A 25,536-nucleotide genomic window follows, 5' to 3' on the forward strand; every position below is an offset into this window, starting at 1 on the left:
AGGGTCAAACTAGGGCCCGGGAGACACCAGGGTTCAAATCTCCCCTACTTGGCCATGATGAAGCTCATTGGGTCATGGGTTCGAGTTCCGCACCGGGGTGGGCTAGATGACCCTTGGTGTCTCTTCCACCTCCACAATTCTGTGATTCTGTTGTGACATGCAAACACGGCCACAGAGCTCCTCTGCGAGAAAGCTGAGTTTCCACCTTGCAGGCACCGACCCACTTTCCAAGCGAAGAATTCGGCGCTACCGGAGTTCATCCTTTTTTAGGACTGTGGCCTACTTCTCGTTCAAAGGGCGGGAGAGCAGAAATCCTCACTCAATTTTTGTGCCTTGGGTAAGTAGGAAACTTCCAAGGGGGGTAGAAAACGAGGGCGGCAAAGGAGGCCTCGTGTTTTCCCTCGAGGGATATCCTTTGTTCCCGAAAAACTTTCTCCATTCTCACGTTGCCTCGGGTGGAAACGTTCGCAACGGATAATAACCCGCCCCCCGATAATTGTCATTTTTTCTGGAGCCCTCAGCAAGAAACAGCCGGGTGTTCGCAAAAGTTCCTTGCGGCAATCGAAATGGACACGCTTAACTTTTTAGGGAAGAGAAGGACCGGGAGGGGGAACCAGAAAATTTCAGCGTTTTTGTCATCAAAAACCAAAAAGACCACGAGGCTGCCGAGGTTCAAAGAGGACGTCAAAAGGGGGGAACAAAAGTGTTTTTTGCCTACCTACATAACAAGGTTTAGGGACCTTTCGCTGCAGAGTGCCTGCCCTGCTCCAAGCCAATCGCTTTGCCTCTTGAGCGGAGCGTGAGAACAAATGCGAGGGACCGACACAGACATGGAAAGCGTCATGGGGAGGGGTCGGGGGCAGAGGGGCTGCAAGGAGAAAGCGAGCAATGCTAGAAAAGCTGAGGTTAATTCATGGTTTTAGTAAAATCAGGGAAAGCCATTAGAAACGCCGCTACCCAAATATCCCTCGTCGTAAAGCGCTCTTCCCTCCCTCCCTCCCTCCCCTCCCCACCAAGATTATGCCAATACAGTGGTACCTCAAGTTACATACGCTTCAGGTTACAGACACCGCTAACCCAGAAATAATGCTTCAGGTTAAGAACTTTGCTTCAGGATGAGAACAGAAATCGTGCTCCGGCAACGCAGCAGCAGCAGGAGGCCCCATTAGCTAAAGTGGTGCTTCAGGTTAAGAACAGTTTCAGGTTAAGAACGGACCTCTGGAATGAATTAAGTACTTAACCTGAGGTACCACTGTAGTGCACATTTCCAGAGTTCTGTTTTCATCACTGAACAAACACATAATTTTTATTGTTGTTGTTATTTTGGTGGTGGCGAGGAGTCCTCTCTCTTCATCTCTCGTTCCCCCCAAAACCCTAGCCAGGAAGAAGTTTGGGGGCAAAGAAGTAAAAGGAAAACAGGGAATTTTTTTTTTTGACACTTTAGAGCAGCCACCCCCAATCTCGGCCCTCCAGATGTTTTGGGACTACAACTCCCATCATCCCTGACCACCGGCCCTGTTAGCTAGGGATGATGGGAGTTGTAGGCCAAAAATATCTTTTTGTGACTACAACTCCCATCACCCCTGATCACTGGTCCCATTAGCTAAGGATGATGGGAGTTGTAGTCCCAAAACATCTGGAGGGCTGAGTTTGGGTGATGCCTGCTTTAGAGCAAATTCTCTATTTGATCCTCCAGAGCAAAGATTAAACAAAAGTTGTGTTGTTTTTTTAAGGAGGGAATGGATTTCTTCAAGGTTCGAGGTTTACTTTAAAAAGCCTTGCAAAAATACAGCTTATGGGGCAAGGAGGCGGGCTAGTTCTAAACTACGGAACATGAAGGAACATTGACAGCGTGAGCCAAGGCACACTTACTTAAAAGCCATTGCCCTTGTAGTCAGGGGCGCTTACTTTGAGGTAAGTGTGCACAGGACTGCAGCTTAATAGAAGTTACGTTAGATATCTTTACTGGAAAGCCCTCCCCTTCGGGTTCCATCTTTTCTCTCAATTGCTTTTTAAAAAAAATTATTATGGTTCTTCAACGCTGCCAGTGATTTCATGTTTCTGCAATCCCATTTTATAGTTTTCTATTCCAGAAGTGAGCAAACTTGGATTTAGGGTGGGGGTCATAGCTGTCAACTTTCCCCTTTTCTTGCGAGGAATCCTATTCGGAATAAGGGAATTTCCCTTAAAAAAAGGGAAATGTTAACAGCTAGGATGGGGGTGGGGGAGGCAGCAGAACAGGATTAAAAGGAAGATCCAGCGCCAAAAATAGTCCCTCAATGACCACAAGTAGGATTTGAACCCAGCTCATCAGATAAAGTCTTTACTTTGAAGGTCACAGCTGCATTCTACATCTCACTCTTCCCTCTTGCTGGTCCTTGCGGGATCCAAAATTGAGGTCTCTCTCCATTGACCTTTCTCTGTTACAATTATTGAATAAGTTGCTCTAAAATTGGGAAAAAGAGGGGGCAGGGACCCTTGTGGTCTAGCAGCCTAGTCCCAAACATTTCTCCTTTCACCCCTTTTTCTTTCTTTCTTCCTTCTTTCTCCCTCCCTCCCTCCCTCCCTCTTTGCCAAGGGTCAAAGGGCACTAATAAAAATGCTGTTTCCCCCCCAAAGGCATTGCATCAGATCTCTCCCTCTACCCTGATCTCATATTAAGTAATTCCTTTGCTCTGTACATTTGTTGCAAGGTCTGAAATATTCATAACCTGCTTTATTTATTTAATTTTCAAAAAGCAGAATTAATAGGGGTCGAGGGAAGCCTTAAAATTATTAGAGCTCAATTGGAACTGACAAAGAAAAATAGGTTTCATTTTATAGAATTAAGCTATTTTTAGAAGCAAAAATTACTAAGCTTAATCATTCCTTTTTTCTTTTCCCAAGCTACGTCTTTCTTCCTTTATAAAAGTGAATTTGCGGGGGGGGGGGGGACAGCCCACTGTGGAATAATCTGTGCAGAACATGACAAGCTGTGTTTTGGGGTTGCGGGGGGAGGAGAGAGGAGAGATTGATGCATAATGTGCTTTTCCTCCTGGAAAACAAAGAACCTTCAGAGAATCTGCAAGCCAGGGATATTTGAATAATACAAAGAACGCCACAATTTTGTTAATTCTCTTTTTTTCTTTGGTGCTAAGTCTTCGGGAGCGATGAGGGGACAGCGGAATGGGGCGAAGAAGCAGCAAGCTAAAAACACACACACACACACCCACTAGCGAGAGATGCAGCAAGAGAGACGAGGCAGACTGGTTTAGTTAAATACAAACTGGATACTTTTAATAGAAAGCTCGGTACCAAATTGCAGTACAGACATCGAGGGGGCACTCCCACACAACATGGCATCTAAGTTACAAACCTCCTCCCAAGACCCTCTAACACATGCAAAGAAAAAGCAAAGAAGAACCACATACAACAACAGCGATGGCGGCAAGAGATGGAGGGTTAAAAAAAAGGAAAGGAACAGATTTGGGAAGAGTCGGGGTGGACAGCAAAGACTAAATGCTCCAAGGGATCTTAGAGCTCTTAGAAGAGCGAGTCAGTAATAAAATACAGGGGTACCTCGGTTCTCAAGCTCCTTGGTACTCAAACAACTTGGAACCCGAACGCTGCAAACCCGGTTTGTGAACTTTTTCCGGGAGCCAAACATGGTCCGTTTTGAGTGTTATACTTCCAATTTGAGTGTCATACTTCTATTTTGAGTGTTACGCTGAGGTCTGTCTGTTTTTGCTATTTATTTTGCATGCTTGCTTGTTTTTGCGGCTCTTTTTGTTTTGTTTTTGTGACAGTGCGGAACTCAGTTCAGCTACTGATTGTGTGACTGCAGTACATTGTTGATTGCTTTCATTTTATGGATCCATGGTCTCGTTAGACAGTAAAATGTTCAGTTTTAGGGGTTGCTTTTAAAACTCTGGAGCAGATTCACCCATTTTGGGAAAGCGCACCTTGGTTTTGGAACGGACTTTCGGAACGGATTAAGTTTGAGAACCAAGGTACCACTGTAATAATAATAAGAGCTAGTGACACAAGCAGATGTTGTTGTTTTGCAAAAAAAGAGTACCAACAAAAGCACCATGAGGACCAAGATGGTCGGCCGGAGCCCCTCTCCCTGCTGCCAACACGCCCCTCATTCACTCAAACACGGACACTTTGTTTGGTTTGTTATAATCTAGTAACCTTGATTGAACGAGTCCTCTGAAGAATCGCTGAAGGAAGACCCCTCTCCGGGCAACAAGCAAAACTGCGGCTTCCTGCTTGCCGTGGCGGCCAGTTTAGATTTGAGAGTCCTGGCGGCACAGATGCCCTTCTTGGCTGCCGCCCTGAGGCCTCCTCCGGCGATTCGGCCGCTCTTGGGGGGCACCACACCGTACAGGCTGGGGGGTCTCGTTCTGGAGCCGTGAGAAGACCACTCGTCCTTCAGGGATCCCTCGTCTTCCTCAGAGTCTGTATCTGCAGCCAACGTAATTAATTTGGTGGGGTGTTCAAAACAAGGTGACAGAATAATTTGCAGCGGGAGAAGGAACCCACCAGCTGCCCCAATCGGCTGGGGCATCCCAGACAGACGGGAGAGGTATAAATAGTAAAATTATTATTCCTCGCTTCCATTTGGCTGCACGCGATTAGAGAAGGCAAGGAGAACCTTGACTACCTATCTGTTGCGGGTGTGAAGCAAAATGTTCTTCAGGACCAACGCTTGGCTCCTAGATTGCTGAGGGAGTTGTGTTGATGCTACACACATCTGTATCCCACACTGTTCTAGTAATTTCTGTGAAAAACCACCACGTGGGGACACTGCATGGTTCTTTCACGTGCAAATGGTGGTCGATGGCGCCAATGTGGGGAGACAATGCCCCATTTTCTCAAACAATTCACGTGGCGGTACTGGAATGGTGTGGGATTCAGAAAGTTCAAAGAAGAAACTGCCCCAGCCCAGGAATGTATGAATGTTTAGGCAGTATATTTGTAAGCAAGGAACTTCTCCTTCACCTATACAGCGGAACCTCGGCTGTTGAGCGCTTCGGAAGCCGAACAATTCGGAACCGAACACCGACAACCCGGAAGTGAATGCTTCCATTTTCGAACGATATTCAGAAGTCAAACGGCTTCCGATGTGTGTTTCTCCATTTTTTCCAATGGATTTTGCCAACAGCCCTTTGATCCTCAATTGTCAAACATTTCGGAAGTCAAATGATCTTCCAGAACGGATTACGTTCAACAACCAAGGTTCCGCTGTAGAAGAAGAGTCTACAGAATTCAAAAGGGCAGCAATCGGGAATTCATGGCCCTGCGGACATTGTGGGACTCCAACGGCCACCATCTCTCAATATGAAGAACGTCAGAAGACCCGGCTGGAGCAGGACCCTGGCCCATCTCGTCCAGAATCCTGTTCTCACAGCGGTGAAGCAGGTCCCTGTGGGAAACCTGCAATCAGGGTCCGAGCACAAGAACAACTCTCCCCTCCTGTGGTTTCCAGCCAGTGGCTGGTAGCCATCAAGAGCCCTTTCCCCTCCGTGAATTTGTCCGATCCTCTTCTAAAGCTGTCCAAATTGGTGGCCATCCCTGCGTCCTGTGGGAAGGAGTTCCACAGTTTAACTGCCCTGCATGAGGAAAGACTTCCTTTTCTCTGTCCTGAATCTTCCAACGTTCAGCTTCCTTGAATGTTTTAGGGTTATGAGAGAGGGAGAAAATCGGTTGTCCTCTTTCTCCTTGCTGGGCATCATTCCTTAAACTTTTGTCGTGTCACTGTTGGGCCCTGCGTGGCTGGAGCTGCTGGGAAATGGAGTCCAATGACATTTGGAGAGCCGTTGGTCCCTCGCCGCAGCAGAAGAGGCAAGCCACGCGGCGCGGATTGTGGGATCAGCCTAAAGATCTCTCACGCCCTCCCCACCATGCTCTGAGAAGCACACAGGTAGAGACGGAAAGCAGCCTTTGTTTCTCACCACGGTTCCCCATTAGTGGGGATCCAGAGGCAAGATGGGGGCCGATTACCATTCAAAGTTCTCTCCAGCGTGCCAAATGCTGAACGGAAATCCATTGGACATCCTGATGGAACTCCTTTCTAAGATCCCTCTGGTCTGATCGTCCCTCGATCTCTTTGCCCCCACCCCTGTGGTGAAGCAGGACTCTGTCGCTGCCACTGTGAGCCTAGAGAAGTTGATCCAATATTCCCCAGCCTGGTGCCCTCCAAACGCTGACGGACTCCAGCTCCCATCAGCCCCGGCCATCATGGATCAAGGGGGCGGCCGTCCAAAAACATCCAGAGGGCAGCAGGTTGGATGAAGCAGGATTAAACCTTTGCAAAGCCCATCAGAAACGCAACCGCTGAGGAAGAGCAGAAATAGCCAAGTTACTTACTGTACGAATAACTGCTAGCTTCAGATATTGCTGGTGAAATGGATGCCTTCAGGTGACCCTTGAGCTTTAGCCCCACCTCCATCTTCTTCATTTTGGCAGCCATTTTGTTTTTACCTTCTTTGGGGTCTTTCAGGGAGTAGCTCAGCGTTTCGGCCAAGCTCCTCTTCTCGTCCCTGCCCAGCAAGGCCTCGTGGGCAGACGCGTATCTGCCGCCGTAACAGCCGCCATTTCTCGGCCTCCCCGCCGAGCCGTCGGAATACTTAAAAGGGGACTTCAGCTTGCTGTGCCTGCCGAGGGAGAGCGCTTTGTCAAGCTTGCTCACCAGCTGCTCCTGCTCAGACGCCAGCTTCTTCTTCTTAATCCTCAGCTGGCGAAAAAAAGGAGGAAATGCAACAGGGCACGGGTGAATTCATGGCACAGATGTCTCCGGTTTGGCCCTTCTGACTACACTGAGGTGACTTTTGAACTTTCTGCCTTCGGGACAACCTTTCCTCACTGAGGAACCCTTAGATGTCGGTCATGGGACCCAAGAGCATCACAAGGAATTCTGGGGCATGTACTTGGGCACACCTCATGCATGGTACCTGCCACTCCTACTGGACCTCGCCCAAAAACCCACATGGCCTGAGAACATCTACACTTTGCCAGGGAAGATGGGTAATGGTCAGCAAGGAGCCTTGTCCTCGCTGGTCCTGAATGGGGTAACTGTGCCCTTGCGGGACCAGGTGCGCAGCCTGGGAGTCATTTTGTACTCACAGGTGTCCATGGAGGCGCAGGTCAATTCTGTGTCCAGGGCAGCTGTTTACCAGCTCCACCTGGTACGCAGGCTGAGACCCTACCTGCTTGCAGGCTGTCTTCCCAGAGTGGTGCATGCTCTAGTTATCTCCAGCTTGGGCTACTGCAATGTGCTCTACGTGGGGCTACCTTTGAAGGTGACCCGGAAACTACAACTAATCCAGAATGCGGCAGCTAGACTGGTGACTGGGAGTGACTGCCAGGGCCATATAACACCGGTCCTGAAAGACCTACATTGACTCCCAGTACGTTTCTGAGCACAATTCAAAGTGTTGGTGCTGACCTTGAAAGCCCTAAACGGCCTCAGTCCTGTATACCTGAAGGAGCGTCTCCACCCTCATCGTTCTGCCCAGACACTGAGGTCCAGCGCCGAGGGCCTTCTGGCAGTTCCCTCTCTGCAAAAAGTGAGGTTACAGGGAGCCAGGCAGAGGGCCTTCTCGGTGGTGGCACTCACCCTGCGGAACGCCCTCCCAGCTGATGTCAAGGAAATAAACAACTATCTGACTTTTAGAAGACATCTGAAGGCAGCCTTGGTTAGGGAAGTTTTTTAATGTTTGATGTTTTATCATGTTTTTAAATATTCTGTTGGGAGCCACCCAGAGTGGCTGGGGAAACCCAGCCAGATAGGCAGGATATAAATAAATTATTATTACTGTCATACCTTTTTAATTGTTTCACTTTTTGTTGTTGTATGTGGTGGAAGCCACCCAGAGTGACTGAGGCAACCGAGACGGATAGACAGGGTTTAAATAATAATAAAAATTATTAACTACCAACCTCGCTGGAGAAGTTTGCCAGCACGTCCTGCTCATCCCAGCTGCGATTCCGTCCTCTCGGCTTCCCGCTCCTGCTCTCCACATCGTCCTCTTCGAGGATGAGGCCCCTGTGCCTTTTCCTGGTTCCTTCGCCAGCCTCAGAGTCTTCGGAGAGCAGCAAGGATTTGCTCAGCCTGGAAGCCAGATAGAAAATATTTGGTGACCGGATCTCCCTTTACCTTCCCTCGCAGGGTCACGGGAGACAAACGGTAGATCCCCCTTGGGATCTGGCGCTTTGGTGGCGACCAGTAAGAGTGACGGGAGGGCTGTGGCTAGAGAGTTCCTAAAAGCAAAGGTGCGGCAGTTATTTACGACATTCGTTACCTCCGGCGGGATGGGAAGTCGTGGAGACGTCGCTCTGTGTTTCTGCAAAGTTGAGGGCAAAAGGAAGGTAAAGGCTAGAGGCATAGAATAATTGAGTTGGACCCTTGCTGAAATTCACACTTTGCAATTGCAATGGTATTTCGTCTTACTTGATGGCAAAGATCATCTCCTTGTCAATATAGTCTTGTTACAGCCATAGAATCATATTGTGGCACCTTGGTTCTCAAACGCCTTGGTCCTCAAACGCCAAAAACCCAGAAGTGTCCCGGTTTTCAATAGTTTTTTGGAAGCCAAACGTCCGATGCGGCTGTTGGCTATTGTTTCCAGGCACCTGCACCAATCAGAAGCCGCGCCTTGGTTTTTGAACATTTCGGAAGATAAACGGACTTCTGGAACAGATTAAGTTTGGCGCTTTTGTTTTTGCTATTTATTTTGCGTTTTTAAGGCTCTTTCGGTTAGTTTGTTTTTGTGACTGTGTGGAACCCAGTTCAGCTACTGATTGATGGATTGTGTGACTGCAGAAATGGATAAAAGCCCCCCATCCAAACGACTGTCATCAGTGGAGGTAAGAAAAAAAAAGTAATTTTAATTTTTATCATCTACAATGTTGCCTTATTTATTTTACAGTACATTACATTGATTGTTGCTTTCATTTTATGGATCAATGGGCTCGTTAGACGGTAAAATTCATGTTAAATTGCTGTTTTAGGGGTTGTTTTTAAAAGTCTGGAACGGATTGATCCGTTGTGCATTCCCTTCTGTGGGAAAGCACGCCTTGGTTTTGGAACGCTTTGGTTTTGGAACGGATTAAGTTTGAGAATCAAGGTACCACTGTAAATAAAGAGTTGTGGGGTATCCCTGAAGGGTCCTTGAGTCCAAACCCCTGCAATTCAGGAACCTCAACTATAGCATCTCTGACAGATGGGGTGCCCCCTATACTTAGAAATCCCCAGTGGAGAAAAACCCGCTTTGTAGCGCTTTTTGTGGTTGTTACACAGAACGGAGCCCTTGCGTGCAATTTTGATTTCATCCTTTGCCTCTTTCTTTTTCCAGCCACTCTTGGGCACACTTCTTCAGAGCCTAGGGCTTGCCGATCAGAAGGTCGGCGGTTCGAATTCCCGCGGTGGTAAGCTGTTGCCAGATGGGGCCACCTCTCCAGCCCAGCTCCCCTGGCCAAGGATTCATCCCCAGACTTTTGCATAGCCCTAAACCAGGATGGGATGTGGGTGGCGATGTGGGTTAAACCACAGAGCCTAGGACTTGCCTATCAGAACATCGGCAGTTCCAATCCCTGTGATGGGGTGAGCTCCCGTTGCTTGGTCCCTGCTCCTTCCCACCTAGCAGTGCAAGTAGATAAATAGGTACCTCTCCGGCGGGAAGGTAAATGGTGTTTCCATGCGCTGCTCTGGTTTGCCAGAAGCAGTTTAGTCATGCTGGCCACATGACCCGGAAGCTGTCTGCAGACAAACGCCGGCTCCCTCAGCCTATAGAGCAAGATGAGCGCCTCAACCCCAGAGTAGTCTACGACTGGACCTAACGGTCAGGGGTACCTTTACTTTTACCTAAGGTGCTACTGGACAATTTTTTTATATATTTCAACTGCGTCAGACCAACCTAGCCACCTACCTGAATCCCCAATTATTTTGTCAATGGGGAGCTGGCTGTTGCAGCAAAGGAACAGGGGGCTCCGCCAGAGGCGTTGGTTTAGGGCACCCCGGGAGCAAAAATCCAAAAGGAGAGGTAAGCCTAATTCAATAAATTGTGCCTCAGGCAGAAGAAATTCTGCAGAAAATAAATAAATCACATTCTTGCAAATGTTATTCCAATCCAACTGCTTAAATTTAGCACAGCAGAACTCTGTTCTTAGCTAGCAGGGAGCAGCAAGACATTCTGCAGGGACCTTATTCATAATTAAGTTCAGCCACTCCCAGGACAGTATGTCCTTGGCGCTTTGAAACGGCAATTAAAAGTTCTCTGCTGAAACAATCATAATCTTGCACCATCAAGAACAGCTGATTCTCTGTTTATTTGGCTTTTGCTAGTCACAGGGGAGGGGCAAGGGGGACTCTGCTCTCCACCCCCCCCCCCGATATACCGAAATTGGGAAGGCCACAAGATGTTGAAAGGCAGTCTAGAAATATTGCAAATGAACAAACAACCCCTGCTCTGACTTTCAAGATTCCACCAGGCATTTACACACCTCCAGACTTTGAAAGTCTACAGAATCTCTCTCTCTCTCTCTCTCTCTCTCTCTCTCTCTCTCTCTCTCTGTACATAAATTCTCAAGATGTTTTAATTCAGCATTTGGTACCCATTGCTGAATCTGCACAGAATGGCTACAAACTATATATATTTCTGGGCCAGGATTATGTTCATAGGAGACCTGCCGCGGCCCAGGAATTCAGCAGCAGAGTGGCAGCTTGGAGATCTGAGGCCACATGAGCAGAGCTGGGCAATAGCTGGTTTTCAACACTGTGATATTATCCTCCACCAGGGCCAGGGCCTTCTTAGTGATGGCTCCGACATGGTGTAATGCGCTGTCCCATGAGATCAGGGCCCTGCAGGATTTAACCTCCTTCCGCAGGGCCTGGCTTTCGTTTGGAACTTAGCCTGATCTTGTATTCCCCTTCCTTCCCTCCCCCTCCACTTTATTGGATGGATTTCCCCCCTAAATTGATTTTTTGATTCTGAATTTGTTGTTACGTTTTATACTGTATTTTATGCTGTTTTTTGTTGCATCAATTAAGTATTTTAAATTTGTTGTTAGCCGCCCTGAGCCCAGTTTTCGGAACCAGGAAGGGCGGCGTATAAATAAAAATTTATTCTTAGTTATTTATTATTATCACCAGCTAAACATCGTGATGTATATCACTGTATCACAATGTCTGAAATCAGGATGGAGTTATGTGGAGTTATGTCTGGGGAGTCTTGAAACCCCTTTACTCCCTGCTATGTTTTGCTCCAGCCTGCGAGACAGAAGCTATCCTGAGACCCACCAGCAGTTTCTTTGCTTTGAAGGGGGGGCAGCTTTCCAAGCAAGATTCAGGTGCAAGGGGGCACTGGGGACACCTGCAAACTAAGGAGTAATTTATATAACGTACAACCCTATCTTACAAGATATGGGTTCAGTTCCAAGGGCTCCACATATACACAAAAAAGCACACGGTGTGTCCACCCACCATGTATTGGAGGGCGGGGTTCGGTTCCAAGGTCCACGCACAAAGGCATAATTGTATAAAAGCCACCAGAAAGAAACACACACACACACACACACACACACACACACTCCTACCTGTCCAGAGCAGGTTTTGCCCTCCACATTGCTTACTGGGCTCTGGAGTGTTTGCAAAAGAGGGTCCCAGGGATGCTCAAATAGCCCCCACACCTCTTTCCTGCAAGCAGATTCCCAGGCTCTTAAAAAGCCTTTTTTGTGGTGCATGTCCCCCCCCTTCTCCAATTATTTAGTTTTACCACCATCCTCACAAAGCTGCAATCATGTTAAGTACAGGCGAGTGTAAGTTGCAGGCCCTCTGCATATCATGCAATTGCATCTTACGGGGTGCGTGTATGTTTTCAGTTCCAAGACTCCTGCAAATACAGTCGTATCTTGGAAGTCGAACAGAATCCATTCCAGGAGTCTGTTCGACTTCCAAAACATTTGGAAACCAAAGCACGGCTTCTGATTGGCTGCAGGAAGCTCCTGCAGCCAACCGGAAGCTGCGGAAGCCCCGCTGGACGTTCAGCTTCCAAAAACAGTTTGCAAACCGGAATCGTCACTTCCGGGTTTGCGGAGTTCGGGAGCCAAAATGCTGGGGAACTAAGCTGTTCTAAAACCAAGGTATGAAACAGTGCATACTCACACACTTGGAACCGAAACCCTGTGCAAGCATTCGATGCCATCGCTAGATTTTGAGAGGCCGCCCAAGTTCCCGCGAGATCTTGCAGGAGCATCCCAGGCCCAGAGGGAGGAGAGCGGCAGGCTTGGCCCTGTCTGGGTGCCATCCCCACACTGAGCTTGAGGAGTTCCAGCCAGCCTTCAAGCCCATATATTTGAAATCTCACAACGTAAGTGCACATCAGATGCGGCCGTACTGCAGACATTCCCCTTTCCCTAGCAGTTCTTGATTATTTTAACGAATTTAAAATATATTGCATGCCGCCTTGAGGCCAGGTGTAAACACTCCAAATAAATGAATGAATCAATAGTCTTGAACGAAGTGGTATGGAATAGCGGAGGAGGAAGTAAAGGATCTGTGCAGCAACACACATGGATCTGGATGGCCAAATTTGGTATTCTGCCTTTAAGGAAATGGATAATTCCAGACCCTCTCGATGCAGAATGTGGCTTCTTTTAAGATTCCCATCATATTTGTCCACACAGACATATACAGCAGTACCTTGGTTCTCAAACGCCTTGGTACTTGAACAACTTGAAACCTGAACACTGCAAACCTGGAAGCATGTGTTCCGGTTTGCAAACTTTTTCTGGAAGCCAAACATACTCCGCTTTGAGTGTTACACTTCTGATTTCAGTGTTACGCTGAGATCTGTCGGTTTTTGCTATTTATTTTGCATTTTTGTTTTTGCGGGACCTTTTGTTTTTGTGACTGTGTGGAACACAGTTCAGCTACTGATGACTGATAGATTGTGTGACTGCAGTACATTGTTGATTGCTTTCATTTTATGGATCAATGGCCTCGTTAGCCATTCATGTTAAATTTCTGTTTTTGGGGTTGATTTTAAAAGTCTGGAACGGATTAGCACATTTTGCATTCCTTTCTATGGGAAAGCACGCCTTGGTTTTGGAACGGACTTCCGGAACGGATTAAGTTTGAGACCCAAGGGACCACTGTACACATCAAACAGACTTACACAAGCCCCAGATAGCAGCAATTTCCCCATGTTTCCCAAACCAGCTGAGCAGACGAACAGTGGACAGGGTTACAAAGAGATGGAGATTTGCGAAGAGACACTGGACAAACAGCAAAAGAGGAAGAGGAGGAGAGAGAGACCGAGGGAGAGAGCAGGAGCTGAGCACCAACACTGCCTGTTAAGCCCTTGGCAGAACCATTAAGGCTCCGTCTTGGCAGAAGACTCAAGGAAAGTAAGAACAGCCCTGGTTCACCATGTCCAAGCAGGATCCCTTAAAACCGCTGCACTTCTAATATGTCCCAGACTCCTGAGCAGAGGCGAAGCAATTTTTAAAAAAATCCTCCATTAGGGAGCGAAGACGGAAGCAAAAGAAGAATCAGTGCCACGGACAGGACCCAGGAAGACCCAGGGATCTTCTACACAGATCTACAATGGCGACAGTGCGCAGAGGCCATTGCCAGGATCAGGGCCCCACAAATAAGCAAGCGGCCTTGTCTCGTGTGCTACTCTGCTGTTCAGCTACCAAAACAACTTTTCTTCCCACCCTGCTTTGCTTATTCAGAGTTCCCTCCATGCGTGGCAGCAGCCCAACCCTTTCTGCCGCATTCTGCGGCCACAAGCCATGGGCGCCTTGCGCGGCAACCCTCCTCTGAGATGCATGCACCTGCCGACTCAGCCCTGCGCTGGAAGAGAGCGTGTGTGTGCGCGCAAGAGAGAGAGAGAGCCGAAGAGACCCTGCTGCCCACGGCTTTCCCCGCAGTCCAGCCTTACTTTCCGCTCCTGCTGTCCCTCTTCCCTCTCTCCATAGGGGGCGGCACTGCGCTCGGTCCATGCTTCCTCTTCCTGGGCCTTCCTGGGCCTCGTCTGGACAAGCTTCTACTTTTCTCGTCATGCTTTTCCCTTAAAAGAAACCACAGGCTGGGCTGTTAACCAAAAGCGACACAGGCATCAAAAATAAAATAAGTCGTCAAAGAAAGAGAGGGAGAAACGGGAAGGAGACCGCCAAAAGCCAGCTAGATCCATCACCAAACATCTAAAACTGCCCTACGCTCAGATCTGACGCCTCCAGGAAGGCCACCGCGAATCCAAAACGTGGAGAGCGCTCAAGGCCATATCCACGATCATGTCCTGCTCCCGACGTTTTTGCAAAGCTCAGTTCAAAGCACACCGATAACAGATGCCACCAAGAGGAGAACGAGGAAAGCCAAGGAGGAGAGTCTAGGGACAGCGGCGCCAACCAGGCAGCCCTGGGAGGCCGTAGGGGGGCTCCTCCGCGGCAACTTACTCTGAGTCTCTCCGCCGCTGCAGTTTCACCAGCTCGCGCTGCTTCTCCTTGTACCTCCTCTGCAGCTCGGCCAGCCTCATCCTGAAGTCCAGCTCCATGGGATCCATGTTCTCGATGGCCGACTTGATGGAGTGCATCTGAGAGGAGCAGGGTTGGGGATGCGGCAGGAAGGGAGGCGGGGAAGGAGAAGGAGAAGAAGAAGAAGAAGAAGAGAGGATAGTGAGGGCAATGATGAGAGAGCAGCTCAGAAGACAACACAGATTCATCTGGAACTCAAGATAATAATAGTAGTAGTAGTAATACATTTTTATTTGTATCCTGCCCTACCTGGCCGAAGCCAGGCTCAGAGCGGTTAACATCATAAAAACAACACGGCCTCGGCCCAGTAGACCTGAAGGAGCGTCTCCACCCCCTTGTTCAGCCCAGACACTGAGGTCCAGATCCGAGGGCCTTCTGGCGGTTCCCTTGCTGCGAGAAGTGAGGTTACAGGGAACCAGGCAGAGGGCCTTCTCGGTAGTGGCACCCACCCTGTGGAACGCCCTCCTATCAGATGTCAAAGAGAACAACAACTTCCAGATGTTTAGAAGACATTTGAAGGCAGCCCTGTTTAGGGAAGCTTATAATGTTTAATAGGTTATTGTATTTTAGTGTTTTATTGCAAGTTGCCCAGAGTGGCTGGGAAAACCCAGCCAGATGGGCGGGTTATAAATAATTTTTTTTTATTAATTATTATTATTATTATTATTATTATTATTATTATTATTATTATTATTACTACTGCCACCACCCGATGCCTCCCCCATCGGCACCTTTAAGAGCCAAGTCAGCTGCAAAGAATCCCTCACCGGTTCGTCTTTCTTCTGCATCCAGCTGTACTTTTTGTTGGGATCCAGTTCCCGGGGCAGGCGGATGTTTTTCAAGCTGTCCATGAAGGGGTTCGAGAGGACTTCCATGAGCATTTGAGTGCTGGCAGCTAGCAGGCTCTCCAGGGTCGGGCGGGTGGCAAAGCTCTCCAGACCTGCTTGAGAGGCAGTTTGGGCTTCGGTTAGAAGGATGGAGAAGTCTCAGGTTCACAGGGGGGGGGCAGCCCTAAGCCACACACACGTAACACATAATGGCCTGGTTCGGATGAAACAGCCAGATCATGACTTGGCTGTCTGTTGCGAGCCTTTGCTCCGATTCCCTCTCTCAACTCTCCTGGGTTTGGGACACGACTACAGTTTGGCAACAAACCAAGAACTGGAAACTGGCTTCAAAGCACAAATGCATGGATTTTTTTGGGGGGGGAGTGGACCACAGGGAGAACTTCCTATCCCCTTCTCATAGCTCTAGAACCCAGGTTCATTCAGTAGAGCTAAATGGTGGGCTTCTTCTGTTATGTATTGAAGTTCTCACCCTGGGCCAGCAGGGGGATTCTGTAGATAGTTCAGGTCCACATATGCAAATAAGGGATTGAAAGTGGCGTTCAGTGATTGGATAGTTACAGAAAATGGTTACTGTTGCGTTCTAGTGGAGCTCTATATAAGCAGGCTGGCTGAACCCTTCAGTTCAGTTCTGTTCTGGCCAGTGAATAAACAAGAGCTGTTTGAAGAATTGCTGTGTCGTCTGATATGTTCACCCACACCTTAACATCTTCAACCATGGCAGTGGATTCCACAGCTTCCGTACGAAGGTGTAGGGGTGGCCACTCACATGCGCAGGTTTAGAAGAGGTTCTTGGGTACCACAATGCACAAAGGCACCAATGGCTACCAGCTGCAGTTACTACAGTCTACCTCCACTGCTGGAGACAGCGTGTCTCCGAAACACCAGGGACTGGGAACTACAGGTGGGGAGAGAGAGAGCTGTTGAGCTCAGGCGTTGCTTGTGGGCATCTCCTGTGAGAACAGGAAGCTGGTCTAGGTGGGCCCCTGGCCGTTCTGAGAAAACTATAGTTTGAGAAAGCCGTAACTCAACTAGTTCAGCAGTAAGAGCAAATCATGGCACAGGGTGAACCAACAGTCAAGAGGGGGCCCAAGGAGAGCAATCACAACCCCCCCTGAAATCTTAGCTAAGGAATCCCTGGCAGATGGCCTTCCAAGCTTTGCTTAAAAACCTCCAAGGAAAGATACCACCTCTCTTGGGAGTCAGTTCTACTGTCAAACGACTCTCTGTGTCAGGAAGTTATTCCTAATGTTTAGTTGTTCCTTGTAAATTGAGTACATTGGTTTCTGGAGCAGCAGAAAACTAGCTTGCTCCACACAGCAGTCCTCCAGATATCTGAAGGTGGCTCTCATGTCAGCTCTCAGTCGTCCAGGCTAAACATATCCAACTTCCTCGTAAGGCTGTAGAGCGCATGTGTCTTTGAGCATAGCCTCTCCAGTTCCTTGCACTGACCCAGGCCTTGTTCCTGAGCAGGACCCCCAAATGCAGCTTGCCTTCAAGAGGAGCCGTGGCTCAGAGGCAAAAAAATGTGCTTTGCATGATGCAGGACCCCCTCCCCAGTTCAACCCAGTTAAAAAGCATCTTGGGCAGCTGGGAAGGAGCAAGACCCTTGCCTGTGATTCCGGAGTCTGCTAAGTCAGAGGAGGCAATCCTGGCTAAATGGACTCTGCAAAGAGGCAGCATCAGAAACTCATTCAGCTCTAGGAGGCACCAGTCAAAGCTCATGCATGTTTACCAAGACTGAGGTCCTGCAATGTTCAGCTAGCGCCTTGCCCTCTGTGCCTTTGTCTCTCTCAGTTAAGTTGTGGGTGAACATATCAGACAACACAGCAATTCTTCAAACAGCTCTTGTTTATTCAGAGGCCAGAACAGAACTGACTGAAGGGCTCAGTCAGCCTGCTTATATAGAGCTCCAGTACAACGTTACTGTAGCAACTTTCTAAAACTATCCAATCACTGAACGTCACTTTCGATCCTTCATTTGCATAACTATCTACAGTATCCCCTGCTGGCCCAGGGTGAGAACTTCAGTACATAACACTCTCTCTCTCTCTCCAGCGCAAGGAACGCAGCCCTCTGCCCCCCCCAAAACCCACCTTCTGCCTCCTGCCTCCTCTTCTCCAGCTCCAGCTCGGCGATTTCGCTCAGCAGCGTGATCCCTTGCAGGAAAGTGTGTTCCGGCGACAGGCTAGAGGACACCTCCAGGTTCACCACCGCCTCTTGGGCAACGCTGTCGCCCACCAGCAGAGGGCACACCTGGGGCAACTCGGCCGCGGCCACCAGGGCATTCATCCCGGCCAGGGGGTCTTCCGGCTTGATATCCAGGGCTGAGACGAGGCAGGAGACCGGCTCGCTCCCGCAGCAGGGCCTCTCCGGGAGCGGCTCCTCTTCCGGAACGAGGACGGGGAATTCCCTTCCCTGCGGAGAGCGGATGTGAGGCAGCTCCAGGGACAGCGATGGCTCCTCCGCCTGCTCGGCCGGCCGGCGCAGCAACGCGCCTTCGTAGTCGACGTGGATGGGGCAGGTGTCAGCGTCCGCAGCCTCCACTTGGCTCTCCAGATCTGCAGGACAGGCCATCGCTTCGTACACAGGCTGGCAGTCCCGAAGAGCTTCTGCTTCTTCTTCCTCCTCTTCCTCTTCCTCTTCTTCATGCCTCAAGCTGCTCAAGGCCTTGCCGTGGCACATGAGGAGCCCTCGGCCACCCACGTCCTGGAGCGGGCGAGCCACGGAGGCCGCCAGGTCCAGGGCTCCCACGTCCTGCTTGCAGATGTCCCCCTCGTGGTTTGCGTCCAGCTCCAGCTCCGTCTTCACTCGTTCTTCCAGAGGTTCCTCCTCCTCCTCTTCTTCTTCCCCCTCCTCCTCTTCATCCGCCCGCATGGGCTTCACAATTTTGGATGGGGAGAGGTGGGTGGGCTTGATCTCCGGGGAAAGGGCCAGGCCCTCGGGGTCCCCAGCGGGCAGCGGGACATCGGGCGCCAAGCCATCTGCGTCCGAGGCGGCCGTTGGCTGGAGGAGGTATGGGTAGTGTCTTCTGAAAGAAGCCGGGAGGGCCTGGTATGGGTATCCCGAAGGAATCTCTGCAGGGTCAGGGAGAGAGAAACTGGGGTCATGGGCAGAAAGCAAAGAGGAGGCACAAAGACCCCCTGCCCTACAGACAAATATGGCTGACATATCTCAGCTAAAGCATCATTGACACATGGCCACCCAACCTTTAATTACTATCCCCTGGCCAGAAAAGAGAGTCCATGTCTTGTTTAACCGTCATGAATAGTTCCAGACACTCATGCACCTGTAATTTATTGACTTCGGTTTTATTTTACGCCTGCATTTGTTCTACAGAGATCTGTAACTGTACAGGGGCTATGCACATTGTCATCAGATCCTGTGCGAGAACTCTCGTATTTTGCAAAATCTTGTACAACCTTTTTCTGAAAATGAATAAAATTACTGCAAGAAAGGGAGGAAAGAGTCCCTTTCTTCCCAAGGGAGAAGAATTGCTTTATTTATTTATTTATTTATTTATTTATTTATTTGTTTGTTTGTTTGTTTGTTTATACATACCCCGCCCATCTGGCTGGGTTTCCCCAGCCACTCTGGGCAGCTTCCAACACAATATTAAAATACAGTAATGCATCAAACATTAAAAGCTTCCCTAAACAGGGAACATTGGCCTGGGTCTTGCTGCTATATACCTGCTGGGGTTGACAAGGCATATGACCCTCACCTGAATCTCATTTAACTCTAAAGCAGACCTGGAAGGTTTTCCTTAATTGCGCCCAACAAGAAGCCAGGATTCAGGACATGGGCCATTTTTCAAAAAGACCGGCAATTTTCTAACACTTCTGTTTGCAGAAACAGGCTTGAATGTGTGTGAGAGGGGTGAGAAGGGTTTGGCAGAGGACTGCAGAAGTTTCAGCTGTTTTAAATGTAATTCATCAATCGATTAGATGGGGGTGGGGAGAAAGCAAATACTTCCTTAAGAAGCACCCACATTGTTTTTCGTTAAGGCATGCGTTGAGATCACCTTGCCCCACATCTGCCCCCTGGGCTGCTTTGATTGGCAGAATTGCTCCTATAATACTTGTTCTGCATTTGCAAGAACTCAATTGTTTAGTGTGGCAGACCCTACAGCCTGACACTCCCTGCCTATTGACAATGTTATAGTGAATTGTTGTCGCTTGTCTTCCCTTCCCCCACTGCCCTGCTCACAGTTGTGATGAATATTCCTACCTTAGGAATGGTCTGTGTCACCATTAAGAAAAGGAGGTCGGAAGAGGCCAATATAGATGTAGAATGTCCCTGGATCGAGGGACTGTTCTTCTTTAAGCTCTCAAAGCTCTTAACCTAGCTCAAGGTTATACCTGAGGTATACCAGAGTACAGTGGTACCTCGGGTTAAGAACTTAATTCGTTCTGGAGGTCTGTTCTTAACCTGAAACTGTTCTTAACCTGAAGCACCACTTTAGCTAATGGGGCCTCCTGCTGCTGCTGCACCACCGCTGCACAATTTCTGTTTTCATCCTGAAGCAAAGTTCTTAACCCAAGGTACTATTTCTGGGTTAGCGGAGTCTGTAACCTGAAGCGTCTGTAACTCAAGGTACCACTGTATACCTGAAGGAGCATCTCCATCATTCAGCCCAGACTCTGAGGTCTAGCTTCGAGGGCATTCTGGCAGTTCTCACTGAGAGAAGTGAGGTTACAAGAAACCAGGCAGAGGCCCTTCTCGGTGGTGGCACCCGCCCTGTGCAATGCCCTCCCATCAGATGTCAAGGAACAACTACCTGACTTTTAGAAGACATCTGAAGGCAGCCCTGTTTAGGGAAGCTTTTAATGTTTGAAGTTTTATTCTGTTTTTAGTGTTCTGTTGGGAACCACGCAGAGTGGCTGGGAAACCCAGCCAGATGGGCAGAGTATAAATAATTTATTATTATTATTATTATTACTACTACTACTACTACTACTACTACTACTACAGTGGTACCTCGGTTTACGAACAGTCCTGTTTACAAACTATTCGGTTTACGAACTCCACAACGAACTCCGGTTTGCAGACTTTGCCTCGGTCTGGGAACGTAAGCCGAATGATGGAAGGCCTCATTAGGGAAAGCGCGCATCGGTTTAAGAACGGATTTGGTTTAAGAATGAACTTTAGGAATGGATTAAGTCCGTAAATCAAGGTACCACTGTATTATGATGTTGTTGTTGTTGTTGTTGTTGACCTCTGAACTAAGCCAAATGTTTAACTGATAGCTCATCAATGGAAAAACAAGACTTTAGAGCGGTCTTGCCCCAAAATGGATACAAGACATTCTGTTTTGGCGACCACAACCTTGGTTTGAGGAGCCATTTGGTGTCTATCTTATAGGTTTCTCCTGCTGGGTCTCCCCTCGTTCTGCTTCGCCCTCGGGGTCCTGCGTCGCATGAGAACCCCAGCCGCACATTTTTCACATGCCGATGACTTCTGAGCAGTGGAGAGGGAGTCTTTTTGGGGGGGGGTGGAGAGCAAGAGAAAGCTAAGGAAGGAAGAGGCGAAGACAAGGACGCCGGGATCAAAGTGCAAGGGGGCTCCCTGCCCGGGTTTGGGCTCCCTTACCTGGGAACAAAGCCTGGTATGGACTGGAGGCTTCTTTCTCCATCTCCTTCTTCTCGGCGCCATCAGGCTCCTCCTCTTCCTTCGGGGGGATGGCGGGGGCCGGGGGCGGAGAAGCGGGGGGCGGGCTGGAAGGGTGGGAGATGGGGGTGGCAGGGTAGGAGTAGGCCGGCTGCAGCGGGGTCTCCTCCATCTTCTGGATCACCTCTGCCTTGAGGACGGGCACAGGGGATGCCCTTGGGGACAGGGCAGGGGGGCTTCCGGCCTTGCTGTAGGAGGCAGAGGTGCTGGGCGACAGGACGGGGGGCTTCCGGCGCAGGAGGCCCGAGGCAGAGGTGGCGAGGCCGGGCTTGGCGCCCTCCAGATTCCGCTTGGACATCTTCTCCTCCATCTCTGCCCGCTGCTCACTCGCTTTTAACCTCTCCTGCACAGGGGGAGGGAGAGAAGGGTGCAAAAGAATGATTAAAGGTAAAGGGACCCCTGACCATTAGGTCTAGTTGTGGATGAATCTGGGGTTGTGGCGCTTGTCTCGCTTTATTGGCTGAGGGAGCCGGCGTACAGCTTCCGGGTCATGTGGGCAGCATGACTAAGCTGCTTCTGGCAAACCAGAGCAGTGCACGGAAACACCGTTTACCTTCCCGCCGGAGCGGTACCTATTTATCTACTTGCACTGATGTGCTTTCGAACTGCTAGGTGGGCAGCAGCAGGGACCGAGCAACGGGAGCTCACCCCGTCACGGGGTTTCGAACCGCCGACCTTCTGATCGGCAAGTCCTGGGCTCTGTGGTTTAACCCACAGTGCCACCCGCACCCGTATTTGTATATATAGCTCACAATAAATATAGTGCACTGAAGAACCTGGAACTCTGAGCATTTCTGCTAAAGCGCCGTGAAGAATTCACGACATGAAGCTGGCAGGCCAACCTTCAAGCAACAACCTGCCCAACCAGGGGCCTGTTTTGGATTGCATCGCCGGTGGTCAAAAGCAGTCGGGGACAGTGGGAGTTGATTCCAACATTGAGGGGGCACCTTGTTGGGCAAAGCCGGTTCCTTCCGCTTCGGAAAGGAGAAAACTCTGGTGCGGTTAGGGCCTTTGGCGTCGCCAGAGCGGGTTGCCAGTCTTGCCCCTGCGCTGGGGGACTTACCACCAGCTGGGCGCTGCGGTGGAGCTCCATGGCGTGGGCGGCTTGCTGCTGCAAGATGTACAGCTCGTGCTGGCGTATCAGCTGCTGGTGAGAGAGGAGCTGGAGCTGCTGCGCGTGCTGCAAGGAGCTCCTCACCGGGGGGTACATGGCAGGCCAGAGAGGCGGCGCACGCTCCATCAGCTCTGCCGCTGTGGAGAGAGACAAGGCAGACAGGAAGTCACAACACCGCCGCTACTCAAAAAACAACAAAACCACAACATGTTCATAGAAGCATAGAGCTGGGAGGGTCATCCATTCCAAACCCCTGCAATGAGACCTGCAGGTTTAGGGCACAATACAAATTCAATAAATAATGAGGATGAGGATGTGGGAATTGTTTGCCAAAAGCGGGACTCAAACCCACAACCCTGAGATGAAGAGTCTTGTGCTCTGCCAACTGAGCATTCTCTCCCTCGGGACCCAAAGGACCACAAACCATTGCTTTCCCCTGCATCTGACCACACTTTTTTTTAAAAAAGTACCTTTATCCAAATCTTTATCTCCTCCACCCCAGTGGGCCAGCTCCTACAGGAATCACTGACCTGTCAATCAACTGATGTCACGGTGTCTGGTAGGTGGGTGATCTGACCTGCCTGTCAAAGCCGACCCACAAGAGGTGGCAAGAGGGCTCAACCCTACACTTCTTGCCTGCGGATCTCATCACGAATACGGGGACGCCGCAGGGGTGCATGTTGAGCCCGCTTTTATATATGCTCTATACAGCTGACTGTGCCCCCAAATACCCCAGTAATAAGATCATTAAGTTTGCAGATGATACAACGGTGGTTGGTTTAATCACGGTTGGAGAGGGGGAGGTGGCCTATAGGAAGGAAGTTGAGCAGTTGGGGGAGTGGTGCAGGAAAAACAACTTACTCCTTAACTTAAAGAAAACAAAAGAGATTATTGTGGACTTTAGGAAATATATATTGAATATTCAGCCACTGATTATTGAGGGGAAGTGCATGGCACAGATCTCGGTGTTTCAATTTCTGGGAATGGAGTTGAGAGATGACCTAACCTGGGGAGAAAACAGCAAAGACCTGATGAAGAGAGCACAGCAGAGGTTATATTTTCTGAGAATCCTCCGGAAAAATAATCTCTCCAAGGACCTGTTGATGGCATTTTACCATTGTACTGTTGAGAGTGTACTAGCTTATGGTCTGTGTGTGTGGTTTGGGAGCTGCACGGTCGGGGAAAAAGCAATGCTGTCCAGGGTTGTAAAGACTGCAGAGAGAATAATTGGGTGCCCTCTTCCCACCTTGGATCAAATCTACGCTTCCATGTGCCATAAGAAAGCAGCAGAGATAGTGCAGGATAGTGCGCACCCCAGAAATTATCTCTTTCAGCTTCTGCCTTCTGGAAGAAGGTCCAGGGTTATAAAGACTAGGTAGGACCAGCCGCCTGAGAAACAGTTTCTATCCAAATGCAATTTTGGTTTTAAACACAGTGTCAGGTAGTCTCTATGGGAGTATATTGTATTTAATTATGGGGTATCAGACTTTTTAGGGGGCTAACCAGGCTGGGGTAGCAGGCTTGTTGGTTTTTGAATGTCCGATGTCGATTTTTTCAATTTCATTGTTCTGCATGGGACAACGACAATAAAGATTATCGTATCGCATCTGATAAACAGAGGGCTCAATCATTCTGCCTGCAGGGATCTGCTGGGCACAGAGTTCCCTGCAGGATTGAACTCTGCCCATCAGTGATGGACAGCTGAACGAGGTTAGGGAAAACATGGCCTTAGGGCCAAGCTGGAAGAAAGGGAAAGAGCCATGGCTTGGGCCCTGGGCTCTTGAGGGTGAAGGTAGTTCTAGCATCCCAAAAGCTCCTCCATCCCAGAAAAGAGCCTTTCAAGCCATCCCTCCTGGCTTAGGTACTCACCAAAGTGCGGCAGGTGCTCGCTGGGGATCACGACAAGCTGGCCAGACTGAGGGTCCCTGGCAAACTGGTAGGCGGAAGGGAGCGCTCCCCCCATGCCAGCGGGGAAGCCGGGAGTCATGCCCTGGTGCAACGAAGGGTGGCCGAGACCTAAGAGGAAAAGGACTAGAGATTACTATATGTGGGGCTGCCTTGGAAGACGGTTCAGAAACTTCAGCTGGTGCAGAATTCGGCGGCCGGGTTGCTCACCGGGCCAAGACGGCTTCAGCATATTACACTGATCCCAGCCTGACTGCCCTGGCTGCCAATCAATTTCCGGACCCAATTCAAAGTGCTGGTTCTGACCTATAAAGCCTTAAACGGCTCTGGACCACAATTCTCTCAAGGGTGACCTCTCCCCATCTGAACCGCCCCAGACCCTGTGATCACCATCCAAGGCCTTCGTGTGCCTCCTCCGCAGGAGGTCCAGAGGGTGGCAACACGAGAACAGGGCCTTTTCTACGGTGGCTCCCCATTTGTGGAAAGCTCTTCCTCTCGAGGCTCTCTTGGCGCCTTCACTACGTATCTTGAGGTGTGAGGAGAAAACCTTCCTCTTCTCCCAGGCCTTTGGCCACCATAGATTCCGGCGTATTAGACGACTGGGCGTATAAGACAACCCCTCAAATTGGCAGTGCCAATTTGGGGTTTCGTCTTATACATCCAGTTGTATACACTGGGCAGGAGGGAGCCACCCGCCTCCCGCTGCTGCTTCGGAGGTAGTACCCGGCATATAAGACAACCCCCGACTTTTTAACCTCTTTTCCCGGGTTAAAAAGTTGTCTTATACGCCGGAATCTATGGTAATTAAACCATCTATGGGGAGTGGCGGGTGGCGCTGTGGGTAAAAGCCTCAGCGCCTAGGGCTTGCCGATCAAAAGGTTGGCGGTTCGAATCCCCGTGGCGGGGTGCGCTCCCGCTGCTCGGTCCCAGTGCCTGCCAACCTAGCAGCTCGAAAGCACGTCAAAATGCAAGTAGATAAATAGGTACCACTCTGGCGGGAAGGTAAACGGCGTTTCCGTGTGCTGCGCTGGCTCGCCAGATGCAGCTTTGTCACGCTGGCCACGTGACCCGGAAGTGTCTCCGGACAGCGCTGGCCCCCGGCCTCTTAAGTGAGATGGGCGCACAACCCTAGAGTCTGGCAAGACTGGCCCGTACGGGCAGGGGTACCTTTACCTTTTTATGGGGAGTGGGGGGTATTGTTTAAGTCTGTTACTATGCTATGCATTTTTGTGTTTATACCGTATTGGCCTGAATATAAGCCACAATTTTTTCAAAATTCCGACCGTGAAAAGTTAAAGTGTGGCTTAAAGTCGCGACCTTACAAAAATTGGCTTTTACGATATCACTGCTGAAACAGACATACGGTAAAATGGAACAGGGGTGAGTGCCTGCGGAATTTTAAGGGACCAGCTTATATTCAGGTATTGTCTTTTCTTCCTTGAATTTTAAAGGTGTGGCTTATATTCATTTGCGGCTTATATT

At 49.6% G+C, this 25,536-nt stretch overlaps 1 protein-coding gene across 7 annotated transcripts in view; it reads right to left on the reverse strand.

Annotated features, from left to right (window-relative positions):
• Positions 1-25,536, reverse strand: part of TNRC18 (trinucleotide repeat containing 18) — a 119,936-nt gene that overhangs the window by 28,526 nt on the left and 65,874 nt on the right. For 3 of the 7 annotated variants that reach the window (XM_053366001.1, XM_053366002.1, XM_053366000.1), the window contains 11 exons: positions 24,019-24,165; positions 22,099-22,286; positions 20,958-21,378; positions 17,462-18,442; positions 15,288-15,460; positions 14,443-14,579; positions 13,929-14,057; positions 7,924-8,095; positions 6,352-6,718; positions 4,174-4,446; positions 719-868 (listed from right to left, as the gene is read on the reverse strand). In XM_053366001.1, coding sequence (XP_053221976.1) covers positions 719-868; positions 4,174-4,446; positions 6,352-6,718; positions 7,924-8,095; positions 13,929-14,057; positions 14,443-14,579; positions 15,288-15,460; positions 17,462-18,442; positions 20,958-21,378; positions 22,099-22,286; positions 24,019-24,165 — 3,138 coding nt within the window. The remainder of the gene's footprint in view (positions 1-718; positions 869-4,173; positions 4,447-6,351; positions 6,719-7,923; positions 8,096-13,928; positions 14,058-14,442; positions 14,580-15,287; positions 15,461-17,461; positions 18,443-20,957; positions 21,379-22,098; positions 22,287-24,018; positions 24,166-25,536) is intronic. The other 4 variants (XM_053366004.1, XM_053366005.1, XM_053366006.1 and 1 more) reach the window with 4 other exon arrangements.

The sequence above is a fragment of the Podarcis raffonei genome, chromosome 14 (assembly GCF_027172205.1).
Source record: "Podarcis raffonei isolate rPodRaf1 chromosome 14, rPodRaf1.pri, whole genome shotgun sequence".
In the NCBI taxonomy this organism is placed as follows: domain Eukaryota; kingdom Metazoa; phylum Chordata; class Lepidosauria; order Squamata; family Lacertidae; genus Podarcis; species Podarcis raffonei.